Source organism: Manis pentadactyla, chromosome 1 (assembly GCF_030020395.1).
Source record: "Manis pentadactyla isolate mManPen7 chromosome 1, mManPen7.hap1, whole genome shotgun sequence".
In the NCBI taxonomy this organism is placed as follows: Eukaryota; Metazoa; Chordata; class Mammalia; order Pholidota; family Manidae; genus Manis; species Manis pentadactyla.
The window spans coordinates 236116887-236133227 of record NC_080019.1 but is presented as its reverse complement, the minus strand read 5'-3'; the positions used below and the strand labels follow the sequence as shown (position 1 = coordinate 236133227).

General features: G+C 45.0%; 1 protein-coding gene across 1 annotated transcript in view; it reads right to left on the bottom strand.

The window, feature by feature from the left end:
• Positions 1-648: 648 nt before the first annotated feature.
• SLC25A20 (solute carrier family 25 member 20) overlaps positions 649-16341 on the bottom strand; it is a 31638-nt gene continuing 15945 nt past the window's right edge. Inside the window, exons 5-9 of the mRNA XM_036877978.2 lie at positions 3341-3458; positions 2710-2782; positions 2312-2421; positions 1860-1984; positions 649-1465 (exon numbers count right to left, since the gene is read on the bottom strand). Of these exons, the coding sequence (XP_036733873.2) occupies positions 1403-1465; positions 1860-1984; positions 2312-2421; positions 2710-2782; positions 3341-3458 (489 nt within the window). The 3' untranslated portion in view covers positions 649-1402. The remainder of the gene's footprint in view (positions 1466-1859; positions 1985-2311; positions 2422-2709; positions 2783-3340; positions 3459-16341) is intronic.

The window sequence follows — 16341 nt, the reverse complement described above, 5'->3', positions numbered from 1 at the left end:
ACCCACTGCCAGGTAGGGATGGGCCCCCGCCTCCTCCCCCCTTTGCACAGAGGGATGGCTATAAGGCCAAAGTCCAAGGGTTTCTGTGCAGCCACCGCAAGGTGGGAAGTGCCAACAGAGCCATGCCTGGGGCTGTAAGATGGGACAATGCCAGAGCCAGAGAGGCCCAGTGCAACAGCCTTGCCCTCTTCCACTGCACAGGACAGACACCCTATGACTCACTCCAACTCCCTTCACTTCCCCTGGCCACCCCTGGGCATCAGCAGCAAGAGCCTGACTAGAAAAGCCAGGCTGGTGACATCAGATCACACAGTGACCCCAACATCCATATAAAAACTTGGCAATGCTTCTGGCCTCTGGGAGCGTCACCACAGTCTGGTGACCTGTTCAGACACCCATGTGGCTAAGGGCAGAGGAATGGGCTGCAGGTTGGGGAACAGTCACCAGTCCGTCTTCCCTCCCCACCCCAGCTCCTCCTGCCTCAAGCTGCTGGGGCGGGGGCACTGGGAAGGCCGTGCCCACCAAAACAGCCTCCTTGTTCTCCTGCCAAGCAAGCAGGAAGGGCCCTGAATCCTTGACAGCTCTGCCAAAGCCACGGGCTGCGTACTGAAGTGGCGCAGAATCCAAAAAGAAAATTCTCACACAATGCAAAAATGAGAAACAACATTTATTGTTTCCTGTTAGAACAGGGTGCTCTTGTGGGAGAGAGTACAGAAGGAAAGGAGTCTTCCTACCCCAGGCTTCCTCACTGACCCCCGGGCTGGCACTGTTCATCCCAAGCTCTCCACCCGGTCACCGTCACGGGAAATGGGCCAGTGTCATTTTTAATTTTGATTACTTGCATGTGTGGAAAAACATCCACCCTCCCATCAACAGGCTACCTGCCCCAGGCACATTTACTCAGTCCTCCGGGACAGAGGAACTTGGGCCTCAAGTCCACACCCCCATGTGCAGCCAGGACAAGACATACCTTGGAGATCTGGCGGGTGTTCCTGGCTAGGGACGGAAGGAGACCTCTGCTCCAGATCCGCTGGTCGGAAACATGCGTAGTGCCTCCAGTGAGGGGCTGTGATTCCCTTTCTCAAGGAGTATTTTGGGTGTAGCGGGGGCACTGCTCAGCCAACAGACAGCTCCCTGGCCCCAGGGGCAAACTGGTCTAGAAGCTATTTACTGCATTTCCCCGAGATCCCTTAAATTGACGAGAGTGAATTCTAGTTTCAACAGGCACACCCAGTGAGAGCAGGCAGAGGATGTCATTAAGGCAGCGGTCTTGACAAGTCCACCTGCAGAGCTCTGATCCCACCCCCTTCCCCTCCCCCTTCGGGACAGCCTGTCCTGCCCGCTGCTGCTCCTTGGCGATGGCTTCCAACCTCCATCCAAAAGCCCTGAGCAGCCTTCCGCTTCACAAGTTGGGGACGGCCCAATTAAGGAACTTCATGGCTACTTCAAAGCCCAGGAAACAGGCCTGAGAAGGGGTTGGAAGGAAGAGAAAGCCAGCAGGAGTCCTGACTACTCACAGAGACCAAGCACTGGCCTGGCTGGCCCTGTCAGGACCAGAACCCCTCCTTGACCTCACGCCAGCCCCAAGTCGGGAGCCAAGCTGTGCTTTCTCAGCCCGAAGAGGGGAAGGCACCGCGCGTCCCAGGGGCCCGATCAAAGCCCCTTGCCTCGGGGTCCCAGGAACAAATCCTCCCGACAGCTTCCACAAAGGGGGCAGAGAAGGTGCTTCTGGCTCAGGGTGGGGTCATGGGAAAACTGAGCCCCCAGTTCAATCCCAGGCGCAAGCAAAACAATCCATGTGCCCACGCGCACCCTGCTCTGAGCCCCAAGACAGAGCACGGCCCGCAGCAGCTGCTCACCGCATTGGCCGGGAAGGCTCGGATCATCACTGCATTGAACCCCTTATACAAGGACATGACCCCCTCGTTCCGGATCAGCTCCTTCAGCACATCTCTGAAGCCGTTGGGGTATTTCCCAGGAGGCGCTGTGGGCAGAAGCCGACCGTGGAGGCTTTAGGAGGCCTCCTGACCCAACCACAGCGACCACAGCAAGCCTTCCTGTCGGGTCACATGCCAGGTGGTGAGCACCTCGGGGGTCACCTGGGACCTGACCGCAGACAACATCGCTCACCTTGGGACAGACAGACAAACGTCTGGATTTCTGGTGCCCAGGGAATAGAAGCGGGATGAACAATGGCATAGTCCTGCTTGTGGGTGGCCAGGAGGGTTGACTGGCTTCTCATCTCTCACTTTGTGGCATAGAAACAAGTCCGGGGGGACTGCCCCACCCCCAGCTGCTACCCGGCACTAACCAGTCTGGAAGCGGGACTTGAGCACATCGGGGGGGATCGCCACGGCCCAGTTGAAGATCCCTGCCATGCCCCCTGCCGTCAGGATCCGAGGCACGCTGAGCTCATTGGCGCTGCAGGACACCGACCACAGGCTCTCAGGCACCGGCGGCAGAGGGCCTCCAGGCCAGCCTGGTGCAGTGGGGGCAGCCGCCCGAGGGAGGGCCTCCCACCCTGGGCTCAGCTGTGTGCTCCACAGGTGGAGCAGTGACTGGCGCTGGCTGGGCCTCAGCGGGGACGGGAGCAAAGTGCCCATGGGGCCAGAGTGAGGCCTACTCCTGCCTTCAGACCCACGCACGGGAAGAGCAGCCACCTGCCACCGGGCGGGCAAAGCAGCTCCTGAGCTCTTCTCTCCTCCTCACCTCTTTCCCTCCGGAGTGAAGATGTTTTTCAGCCACTCATAGGTCATGAAGTACATCCCACTGGCTGGGACATCTGTTTGTGGCAAGAAAGAGGCGAATTACTGTAAAATCCTCGCAGATTTCCTCAGCCTAGCAGAGCCAAGCTTCCCACACAGCCCCTCACAGCCGCTTCTGCGACAGTCCGGGCGGTGCTCTGGGGCCAGCACAGGTGTGAGTGTGAACGTGCAGGACAGACTTCAACACACCCTCTCCACGTCCCCACTCCAAGCACCTACACCCACAGCTGGTGTCTGGCCTGCCTCCAAACTGCCTCCTCAGGACAAGCGTGGGCCATCTCTGCCTCCCCTGCCACCCCACAGGACCCGCCTCACAAAGCCAGGGAGAGCCTCTTGGGCACTCTGTCTCCCCGCTCATCCCTCCAAGCCATGACTCCATCAGCTTGCTGCTCCCCTCCAACACCCGCAGCAGCCTGTCAAAGGGATGGAAGGTCCCCTCATCCTCACGTGTGTCCGTGCTGGCCAGAGGGCCGGCCTCGTCGGCTGTCACAGGTACAGGGGCAAAGCCCTCTGGGACAGACACGCCTCCGGGGAGCCCCGCCAGGTGACCTCAGGTGGAAGGCGTGCAGAGTTACCTCGCATGAGGGTGAGCACAGTCCCCTTGTAGATGCCTCGGATCCCGGACTCCTGGTACAGCTTCCTCGCACAGTCCAGGGCACCAGTGTACTTGGTCTGCCCTGAAGAAGCCTGAATCTGAGAGGCAGGGAGGAGGCACCCAGTCAGGGCCCCCGACTCAGCAGGTCACAGAGGGTTACTGGGCGGGTGGGAGTGGTTGGCAAGTGTTAGATCGATGGGAGACGCCACGGGCTCTGGCACACACAGCGCTAGGGGCAGTCACTGAGACAGGCTGGGTGACCACACGGAACATACACACGCTGACCAGAAAGAAAGCAGCAGAGGAGCTGGGAAGTAAGGGAGGAGCTCTTGCAAACACAGGGCCATCCCAGGAAAGCCCACTGGAAGGCCTAGAAAGGAGGAGACAAGGGCTGAGATCCACTTATTCAACGAACATCTATTGAATGCCAAATCCACAGAGCCTGGTTAAGAAAACATGATCCAGAAATGGCTTTCAGAGCTCTAAGTGGTGGGACAGAGGCCTGTGCAGAGGCAGGGGACAGTCAAGGACAGGCCCCGCCCCAGTCCTGGGGCTGCAAGCCTCAGGCCCAGAGCCTGAAGAAAGGCAGGCAGAGGGAACCCCGGAAAGACCTGAGAGAAAGGCAGCCCACACAGGATCCACAGCAGGCACAGAGCCAGGAGGAGGCGGAACACATGGGCAGAAACCGGAGTGATTGCAGCTGGAGAGAGCATTCAGCTTTCACAGTTCCAAGGAGAAACACAAAGTAATATAGAATCCAATAGTTCATATCAGCAATAACCAGTTGAAAGATAATAGAAAAGAATCCCATTCAAAATACCAACAAGACGTATGTTCATCAAGCAATACTTGCATAAATGAAACTAAAACACCTGTGACTGCTGCCCCGTCCCATTTCCATGCTCTTACAAGGAACATAAAAGACATGACAAAGAGTCATACTTCTGGTTAGAAAAGTTTTCATTCAGAAAGACATGAATTTTAATAAAAACAAAAATCTACAACAATGTCAGTTGAGGATCAATGGCTTTTTAAAAATATAATTCCTCCAAGTGAGGCAGGTGTGTGTGAACGGAGTACCCGCAGGGAGGCCCATGTGACCACAGGAGGCTGGAGACGCTCAGTGACCCAGGGCCGGAGGGGATGGGGTTTGGGGTTGTCAGGCCAGAAAAGAGATATGAGCTGGGCGGAGAAAGAATGAGGCCATAAAGCCCAATAGAAGGGACTCAGAGAGTTAACCAGTTAAAACTAGAGACCCAGAAAAGACCCAGAGTTAATGAATTTATCAATAAAAGCTCAAAGGGCCAAGAGCAACTTGGCCTGGGAATGTCTGAATATTCCCCAGATAAGGAAAAGTATCTGAGCACAGCCCATGTCTTCACTGTGTCAATTAGATCATGCTATTTACATAAAGATTTACTTGAGCCTGCCTGTTGAAAGGCCCAGCTGTATACTGCAAAATAAAGACAGGAAGATTCCACCTTAAAGTTAAAAGTGCATTTTAAAATCCAGGAAGTTAAGAAGTAACTTAACTTACTCTTTAGCAAACAGACAATAACTCAGCCCACTTGGAGGCAGGGCAGGCAGGCAGGCAGGCAGTCTTAATTGATACGCTCCCAGACCAGGAAGCTGCTATCCTGGGAGGAGACCAGAGCAGTAAATTTCTTTAAGTTAATTTCTGTTAAGCTAATTTTGCAGAATTGCCTGGAGGATTTGATAAGAAACTTAATGTCTCATCAAAGATAAACACCTTGAGACCACTTAAAAAGTCCACACCCCTAGCCCTTTGTCACATTCCTGAAAAAAAAATCCTTAAAAGGGGGAACCCCCAATCTTTCAGTGCGCACCTCTCTCTGAGGTCACCTGCACTTTTTAACTGCACAGACTTTCTCTCCGACCTTTCAGGGCACCTCTCCTCCCTGAGGTCGCCTGTACTTTTTCTCTCTTTAAGTAACTTTAAATAAAACTTTTACTCTACTTCACTACTGTGTCTCTGCCCTTCGATTCTTTGTTGCGGTGGGGACAACCGAGGAAAATACACAGCGCCCCCTTAACAGGGTTGCCATATTAACAGAGGCTTCTCCCTGTCGTGTGTGGCGCCAGCTGCAGATAGGGAGGCAGTGAGGAGGCCCCACAGCTGTCCAGGCCAGTGATGAAGGTGACCTGGAGCGCTGTGGCTGCAGAGGAGCTCATGGAGGTATGCAGCTGGGATATGCTGACAGTCGGCTTCACTGCTCAGCACGTGGGGTGTGATCTGGAGAGAAGGAAGGGGACACGGGAGGACCCTGGGGGTTAAGGCTGGGCCACTGGAAGGGGTGCTCCCTCAGACACTCTGCAAGGAGAGACCAGGAGTTGAGCCTTGCACATGGTGACTTGCAGGTGCCTATCAGCATCCAAATGGAGATGCTGGATCGACTGGCCTGGAGTTCAGGAAAAGTCTGAGCTGGAGATTTAAACTGGAGTCTTATCAGCATAGAGATGGATTCTGAAAGTCTGAGACAAGAAGAAATCATCACAGAAATCAGTGAAATAGGACTGAGCTTCACACATGAACATCATTAGATAGCACGTGGTAAGGAGGGACAAGGACTTTGACCCCTGACAGCCATAACCGAACCCTGCTTGGGGGTGGCAGGGCAGACAGCGGGACTTGGAACTCCCACACCCACCTGGCAGTGAAATGAATGCCCTGCCCCCCACCTGGCAGGGACAAGGCAGCCCCTCCCTTCCCTGCTGGGGTGGTGTCAGAGATGGGCGCTAAAAATGGAAGTTTAAATAAGATCCAGAGTCTCAACATAATGTGCCAATCAATATCCAGGTTTTGATCGAAAATCACTCGTCATACCCTAAACCAGGAAGATCTCAAACTGAAAGAAAAGAAAAACAACCAATAGATGCCAGCACCAAGATGACAGACATGTTAGACTCATTTGACAAAAATTTTAAAGACTCCATGGTAAAAATCCTTTAACAGGTAATTATAAATATGCTTGAAATAGATGAAAAAATAGAAAGCCATGCAAAAAAAAAGTCTCAGTACAGAAATAGAAGATATTAAGGAAGAACCACATGGAAAATCTGGAATTGAAGAATACAACCAAAATGAAGAGCTCAGTCGATGGCTTTCTCAACAGCAGACTAGAGGGAATCTAGGAAGATTCAGTGGCCGGAAGACGGGACAAGGGCGAGGGCCCGGTCTGAGCGACAGAGGGGGCAGCCTGACACGAACCCACAGCACCCTGGGGGCCTGTAACGAAGTATCTAATACTTGTGTCCTCAGAGTCCCAGGGGAGAAGAAAAAAGAGGCAGTACTGGAAAATTACTTGGAGAAATAACTGGTTAAAAGTTCCCAAATTTGGCAAAACTTAAACATACATATTCAAGAAGCTGAGCAAATACTAAACAGAATAAACCCAAACAAATCCATGTCATGACCCCTCACAAATGAACTTCTGAAAACTAAGACAAAGAAAAGAACTCTTAAGAGTAGCCAGAGAAAAGTGACATCTTACCTACAGAAAAAAACAGCAGAGACCAGTGAGGGTAAAAGAAAAGCCTCAAGTCCCTAATCTAAGCTCTCACCTACAAAGCTTAAAAAAAAAAAAAAGAAAAGAAAACAGAAAACTAAACCCAAAACAAGCAAAAGGAAGGACATAATAAAGACATAAGCAAAACCCAGTGAAACTAAAAACAGAAAAAACAGAGAAAAATCAATGAAGCAAAGAGCTGTTTTTTGAAAAGATCAATAAAACTGATAAACCTCTAGTGAGGCTGATGAAAAAAGTAAGTCACAAATTACTATACCAGGGGAGAAACAGAAGGCATGGCCACAGATCCTGCAGACAGCAGAGGGGTAACACAGGCATACTACAGACACCTCCACAGGCAAGTTTTGACAATGTACATGAAAACACAAACACACGATCTACCACAATCTACCCAATATGAAATAAGTAATTTGATTAGCCCTGTAACTATTAAGAAAATTGAATTCAGACACAAACCTCAAATTATAAAGTAAATTAGTTACAGAAGTGGAAGTACAACATAGAGAATTTAACCAGGAATATTGTAGGATCTTGGTATGGCACCAGGGAGTAACTACACTCACCATGGTAAGCATTTAGTAATGTATATAATTATGGAGTCACTATGTTGTACCTCTGAAGCCAATATAATATTGTATACCAACTATAGTCCAATTTTTCAAAAAGGAAAGTAAAAAAAACTTGAATTCATAATTTTAAAACTTAAAAAAAAACTCCAAGCCCAGATGGTTTCACAGTAAAATTCTACCAAATGCTTAAAGAAAAATTAATGCCAATTCTACACTCTCTCTCTCAGAAAAGAGAAGATGGAATACTTCCCAATTCATTTTATGAAGGTAGTATTATCTGATACCAAACCAAAGACAAAATAGAAGAAAAATGGCAGACTAATATTGCTCATGACTATAGATGCAAAAATCCTTAACAAAGAATAGACAAATAGAATTCAGCAACATACAAAAAGAATTATACACCATGACCAAGATGGCAGGTTTATTTCAACAATGCAAAAGTGATCAATATTCAAAAATCAATTGATGTATTACTATACTGATGGACAGTGACTGCAGTGGGGGGTGAGGACTTGATAATATGGGTGGATGTTGAAACCACAATGTTGCTCATGTGAAACTCTCATAAGATTGTATATCAGCAAAGCTGGACAGCTACAGGTAAGAGAATGAAAGTGGATTACTGTCTAACCCCATATACAAAAGTAAACTTGGAATGGATCAAAGACCTGAATGTAACTCATGAAACCATAAAACTCTTAGAAGAACATAGGCAAGAATCTCTTGAATATAAACATGAGTAACTTTTCCTGAATACATCTCATCAGGCAAGGGAAACAAAAGCAAAAATGAACAAGTGGGACTACATCAAACTAAAAAGCTTCTGTACAGCAAAGGACACCATCAGTAGAACAAAAAGGCATCCTACAGTATGGGAGGATATATTTGTAAATGACATGTCCGACAAGGGGTTAACATTCAAAATATATAAAGAACTTGCATACCTCAACACCCAAAAAGCAAATAACCTGATTAAAAAATGGGCAGAGGATATGAACAGAAACGTCTCCAAAGAAGAAATTCAGATGACCAACAGGCACATAAAAAGATGCTCCACATTGCTAATCATCAGGGAAATGCAAATTAAAACCACAATGAGATGTCACCTTACACCAGTTAGAATGGCAAACATCCAAAAGACAAGGAACAACAAATGCTGGTGAGGATGCGGAGAAAGGGGAACCCTCCTACACTGTTGGTGGGAATGTAAACTAGTTCAACCATTGTGGAAAGCAGTATGGAGGTTCCTCAAAAAACTCAAAATAGAAATACCATTTGACCCAGGAATTTCACTCCTAGGAATTTACCCTAAGAATGCAGCAGCCCAGTTTGAAAAAGACATATGTACCCCTATGTTTATCACAGCACTATTTACAATAGCCAAGAAATGGAAGCAACCTAAGTGTCCATCAGTAGATGAATGGATAAAGAAGATGTGGTACATATACATAATGGAATATTATTCAGCCATAAGAAAACAAATCCTACCATTTGCAACAATATGGATGGAGCTAGAGTGTATTATGCTCAGTGAAATAAGCCCAGTGGAGAAAGACAAGTACCAAATGATTTCCTTCATTTGTGGAGTATAAGAACAAAGAAAAAACTGAAGGAACAAAACAGCAGTAGACTCACAAGACTCCAAGAAGGGACTAGCTGTTACCAAAGGAGAGGGGTGGAGGAGGGAGAAGGGGATTGAGGGGCATTATGATTGGCACACATGGTGTGTGTGGGGGTCATGGGGTAGACAGTTGTAGCACAGAGAAGACAAGTAGTGACTTCGTGGCATCCTACTACACTGAAGGACAGTGACTGAAATGGGGTGTGGTGGGGACTTGATAATATGGGTGAATGTAGTAATCACAATGTTTTTCATGTGAAACCTTCATAAGATTGTATATCAATGATACCTTAATAAAAAAACTTGTATATCAATGATACGGTAATAAAAAAAATAACTATGGTAACTACAGCTATTAAAAAATCAACAAATGTAATCTACCATATTAACAGGTTAAAAGAAAAATCACATGATCCATCAAAACAGAAAAAGTGATAAAAGTCAATATCCATTCGTGATAAAACTCTTAGAAAAATAGAAGGTAACTTCCTCTATTTGATAAAGAGCATCTACAAAAACACACTACACCTGACATTGTATTTAATAATGAGCTGTGACTGCTTCCCTGTAAGATTACAAACAAGGCAAAAATGTCTATTCTCATCACTCTTATTCAACATAGTATCAGAAGTTCTGGCCAGTGAAATAAGAAAATAAAAGGCAAACAGATCAGAGATGAAGAAATAAACTATCCCTATTTGCAAATTACATGATTGTCTATGGAAATTCCAAGGAATCTACCAAGAAAAAAAACAATCCTGAAATAGGGGAGTCAGAAAGGTCACAGGATACAAGATTAGCATACAAAAATCAACTGTTTTTCTATAAACTAGCGATGAACACACAGACAAAATTAAAATTACAATGTCATTCATAGTGCTATTTTACAAAGTCAAAAAGAGAGAAGACTTAGGTGTAAATATAAGAAAACATGTACAGGACTTAAATGCTGAAAAGTCACAATGTTGATGAAACAATGGAGAGATATACCATGCCCATGGACTGGAAGACTCAAAATAAAAATTGCCACTTATGCCCAAATTGACCTATAAGGGTTTAACATAAATCTCAGCAAGATATTTCTCAATTTTCTAAGGTGTCCTAAATTTGTATATAAATACAATTCTTTAAAAAAGAAGAAAGTGGGAGGGATCAGTCTACTCAATTTTAAGACTTAGTATGTGCCTATACTAATCAAGACTGTAGCATTAGTGGTGGGATAGATGTACACATCAATGGGAGAAAACAGAAAACCCAGAAACAGACCCACACAAATGTGCCCAACTGATTTTTAACAAAGGTGCAAACATAATTCAGTGGAAAAAAGATAAGCCTTTTCCACAAGAGGTACTGGTACAATTGAACAGGCACAGACAAAAGAAGAAAAAAAAAGAACTCTGATCTAATTTTCATATATTATACAAAAATTAAGTCAAAATGGGGTCACAGACTTAAGTGTAAAATGTAAAACTATAGATAAATCTTTTTTTTAAAAAGTAGAAGAAAATCTTCAGGAACTCAAGCTAGGTAGAGCATTCTTAGAGCCGGTGCCCCAAACATCCGAAGTCCAATCCATAAAAAAAAATTAACAAAATGGACTTCATCAAAATTAAAAACGTTTGCTCAAAAGACTCTGTTAAAAGGATGAAAAGACAAACTATAGGCTGGGAAGAAATATTTGCAACCACATATCTGATGAAAGTACTAGTATCTAAGTTAAAGGATTCTCAAAACTCAACACTTTAAAATACCAAGTAAGATGTACAGATGGCAAATAACCACTGGAAAGATGTTTAACATCTTTAGCTACCAGTGAAATACAAATTAAAATGAGGTATCACTATGCACCTACCAGAATGGTTAAAATAAAAAATAGTAAAAAAAAAAAAAAAAAATAGTAACAGCCCCAAATGATGGTAGGGATGCAGAAAAACTGGCTCACTTGCACTGCTTGTGGGAATGTAAAATGGCATAGCAACTCTAAAAAACAGTTTGGTAATTTATTTAAAAACTAAACATGCAACCACCCTATGACTCAGCAGTTATAGTCCTGGGCATGTATCCCAGAGAAATGAGGACTGATTTTCTCAGAAAAAACTCAGTACGTGAATGTTTATAACATCTTTATTCATAATAGCCAATGTCCTTCAATGGATGAAAAGTTAAACATGTCATGGTCCATCTATACCATAGACTGCCAGACAGGAATGAACAATTCTTACACGTAACAACTGAATCAATCTCCAGAAAATTATGTTGCATTAAAAAAGCCAATCCTACGATATGAAAAAGAACTTCCAACATCAGCACTCTCGGGAAGACTCATGACAGAAGATGATCAGCAAAAAAAAAAACTCCAACAAAGATACACGCACTGTCACAGCTGTAGGTGCACTCATCCCACCAGTTCCTGGACTTGCCATGGGAATGATGAAGGAGATATCTAAGCTGGTCTGTGCATACAGTAAAACAAAAATTGGACTGGATCTATACTGTTGGAACTCAACCAAGAATTAGGAGAAGTGCAAATTGTAGCACTCCAAAATCTTACAACCACAGACTATTTATCATTAAAAGAACATATGGGATATGAACAGTCCCCAGGAATGGGTTGTTCTAGTTTATCTGAATTCTCTCAGACTGTTTAAGTTCAGTCGGACAATATCCACCATATCATAGATAAGTTTTCACAAATGCCTAAGGTGCCTAACTGGTTTTCTTGGTTTCACTGGAGATGGCTGGTAATTACAGGTATGCTTTGGTTAGGTAACTATATTCCTATTATGTTAATATGTGTGCACAATTTAATTAGTAGTTTAAAACCTATCCATGCTGAAGTTACTCTACAAGAAGATATGTCAAAGAAATAATCAATCTTCCCAGGTTTTCTTCTGCCTGCTACTTCTATAGCTTTTCTTCTTCCTACCTAATCACAACCTTTAAATAGAACTCATGCCACATGTCGAATTTACCAAGTATCATAATTCTTCCAAGTGGTAAAGACACCTCAAGACAAATGCTGGGCATAGAAGCCACAGGGCATAAATATGCAAAGAACTAAAAAGCTAACCTTTTCAAACAATAAGGCTTCTCTCTCACTTACCAACTTAACATTTCCCTGTATGGCCCCGGAAGATGACTGGTTAGCCAGAGACGGGTAAGATTCCTCAAGGGAGGAACAACCTAAGACAGGCACAGTCGCAGGGGGCCATCTGGTGAGAAAATGGGGAGCAGCAGAGGTGAGGCTTAGAACCTCACCCCTCATGTTCTGAGAGAAATCTTCTGCATACGTGGATGTTTATTGCCCTCGTCTAGCTCGGATTAACACATAGTCTACAGGCACACACCTGATCATCTACATTTGCTCTCTTACAACACTAACCTCTGTTTTCTACCTTTATCTCGTATCTACCTACCACTTCACCATTTTATTAAAAATAATAATAAGAGGAGAGGGGCAGAAGATGGCGGCGTGAGTAGAGCAGCGGAAATCTCCTCCCAAAACAACATATATCTATGAAAATATAACAAAGACAACCCTTCCCAGAATAAAGACCAGAGGACACAGGACAATATCCAGACCACATCCGCACCTGAGAGAACCCAGCGCCTCGCGAAGGGGGTGAGATACAAGCCCCGGCCCCGCGGGAGCCGAGCGCCCCTCCCCCCCAGCTCCCGGCGGGAGAAGAGCAGGTAGAGCGGGAGGGAGACGGAGCCCAGGGCTGCCGAACACCCAGCCCCCGCCATCCGGGCCAGAGTGCAGGGCCCTCGATACTGGGAAAACAGGGCAACAAGAACAGTGAGCAGGCACTGGAGGCTGGGCGACAGAGGACATAAGAAAAGCGCGCGACCATTTTTTTTTGCTTTTTTGCTGTTTTGTTTTGGCGAGCGCTTTTTGGGAGTTTTAAAGGGATAGGGACCCCAATACTAGGGAAACAGGGCAGAAAGACCGGTGAGCAGAGGCCTAAGGCTGGCACCGGAGAATAAAGAAAAACGAACGACCACCTTTTTTTTTTTTTTTTTAATTAAAAAAAAATTTTTTTTTTCGGTGGGCGTTGTTTTGTTTTGGCGGGTGCTTTTTGGAAGTCTTAAAGGGGCAGGGCGGGTCACTTAATCCAGAGGTAGGGAATCCGGGATCTCTGGGCACCCTAACCCCTGGGCTGCAGGGAGCAGGGAGGCCCCTTACGGAGATAAATAGCCTCCCAGCAGCTCCTGCTCCAACGCGACTCCACCATTTTGGAGCAGCTGCCCGAGCCAGGCCACGCCCACAGCAACAGCGGAGATTAACTCCATAGCAGCCGGGCAGGAAGCAGAAGCCCTGTCTGCGCGCAGCTGCGCAGCACAAGCCACTAGAGGCCGCTGTTCTCCCAGGAGAGGAGGGCCACAAACCAACAAGAAAGGAAGTCCTTCCAGCCGTCACTCGTCCCAGCTCTGCAAACTATTCCTATCACCATGAAAAGGCAAAGCTACAGGCAGACAAAGATCACAGAGACAACACCAGAGAAGGAGACAGACCTAACCAGTCTTCCTGACAAAGAATTCAAAATAAGAATCATAAACATGCTGACAGAGATGCAGAGAAATACGCAAGAGAAATGGGATGAAGTCCGGAGGGAGATCACAGATGCCAGAAAGGAGATCGCAGAAATGAAACAAACTCTGGAAGGGTTTATAAGCAGAATGGATAGAATGCAAGAGGCCATTGATGGAATTGAAATCAGAGAACAGGAACGCATAGAAGCTGACATAGAGAGAGACAAAAGGATCTCCAGGAATGAAACAATATTAAGAGAACTGTGTGACCAATCCAAAAGGAACAATATCCGTATTATAGGGGTCCCAGAAGAAGAAGAGAGAGGAAAAGAGATGGAAAGTATCTTAGAAGAAATAATTGCTGAAAACTTCCCCACACTGGGGGAGGAAGTAATCGAACAGACCACGGAAATACACAGAACCCCCAACAGAAAGGATCCAAGAAGGGCAACACCAAGACATATAATAATTAAAATGGCAAAGATCAAGGACAAGGAAAGAGTGTTAAAGGCAGCTAGAGAGAAAAAGGTCACCTATAAAGGGAAACCCATCAGGCTAACGTCAGATTTCTCAACAGAAACCCTACAGGCCAGAAGAGAATGGCATGATATATTTAATACAATGAAACAGAAGGGCCTTGAACCAAGGATACTGTATCCAGCACGACTATCATTCAAATATGACGGTGGGATTAAACAATTCCCAGACAAACAAAAGCTGAGGGAATTTGCTTCCCACAAACCACCTCTACAGAACATCTTACAGGGACTGCTCTAGATGGGAGCACTCCTAGAAAGAGCACAGCACAAAACACCCAACATATGAAGAATCGAGGAGGAGGAACAAGAAGGGAGAGAAGAAAAGAATCTCCAGATAGTGTATATAACAGCTCAATAAGCGAGCTAAGTTAGGCAGTAAGATACTAAAGAGGCTAACCTTGAACCTTTGGTAACCACGAATTTAAAGCCGGCAATGGCAATAAGTACATATCTTTCAATAGTCACCCTAAATGTTAATGGGTTGAATGCACCAATCAAAAGACACAGAGTAACAGAATGGATAAAAAAGCAAGACCCATCTATATGCTGCTTACAAGAAACTCACCTCAAACCCAAAGACATGTACAGACTAAAAGTCAAGGGATGGAAAAACATATTTCAAGCAAACAACAGTGAGAAGAAAGCAGGGGTTGCAGTACTAATATCAGACAAAATAGACTTCAAAACAAAGAAAGTAACAAGAGATAAAGAAGGACACTACATAATGATAAAGGGCTCAGTCAAACAAGAGGATATAACCATTCTAAATATATATGCACCCAACACAGGAGCACCAGCATATGTGAAACAAATACTAACAGAACTAAAGGGGGATATAGACTGCAATGCATTCATTCTAGGAGACTTCAACACACCACTCACCCCAAAGGATAGATCCACTGGGCAGAAAATAAGTAAGGACACGGAAGCGCTGAACAACACAGTAGAGCAGATGGACCTAATAGACATCTATAGAACTCTACATCCAAAAGCAGCGGGATATACATTCTTCTCAAGTGCACATGGAACATTCTCCAGAATAGACCACATACTAGGCCACAAAAAGAGCCTCAGAAAATTCCAAAAGATTGAAATCCTACCAACCAACTTTTCAGACCACAAAGGCATAAAACTAGAAATAAACTGTACAAAGAAAGCAAAGAGGCTCACAAACACATGGAGGCTTAACAACACGCTCCTAAATAATCAATGGATTAATGACCAAATCAAAATGGAGATCCAGCAATATATGGAAACAAATGACAACAACAACACTAAGCCCCAACTTCTGTGGGACACAGCAAAAGCAGTCTTAAGAGGAAAGTATATAGCAATCCAAGCATATTTAAAAAAGGAAGAGCAATCCCAAATGAATGGTCTAATGTCACAATTATCGAAATTGGAAAAAGAAGAACAGATGAGGCCTAAGGTCAGCAGAAGGAGGGACATAATAAAGATCAGAGAAGAAATAAATAAAATTGAGAAGAATAAAACAATAGCAAAAATCAATGAAACCAAGAGCTGGTTCTTCGAGAAAATAAACAAAATCGATAAGCCTCTAGCCAGACTTATTAAGAAGAAAAGAGAGTCAACACAAATCAACAGTATCAGAAACGAGAAAGGAAAAATCATGACGGACCCCACGGAAATGCAAAGAATTATTGGAGAATACTATGAAAACCTATATGCTAACAAGCTGGGAAACCTAGGAGAAATGGACAACTTCCTAGAAAAATATAACCTTCCAAGATTGACCCAGGAAGAAACAGAAAATCTAAACAGACCAATTACCAGCAACGAAATTGAAGCGGTAATCAAAAATCTACCAAAGAACAAAACCCCCGGGCCAGATGGATTTACCTCGGAATTTTATCAGACATACAGGGAAGACATAATACCCATTCTCCTTAAAGTTTTCCAAAAAATAGAGGAGGAGGGGATACTCCCAAACTCATTCTATGAAGCTAACATCACCCTAATACCAAAACCAGGCAAAGACCCCACCAAAAAAGAAAACTACAGACCAATATCCCTGATGAACGTAGATGCAAAAATACTCAACAAAATATTAGCAAACCGAATTCAAAAATACATCAAAAGGATCATACACCATGACCAAGTGGGATTCATCCCAGGGATGCAAGGATGGTACAACATTCGAAAGTCCA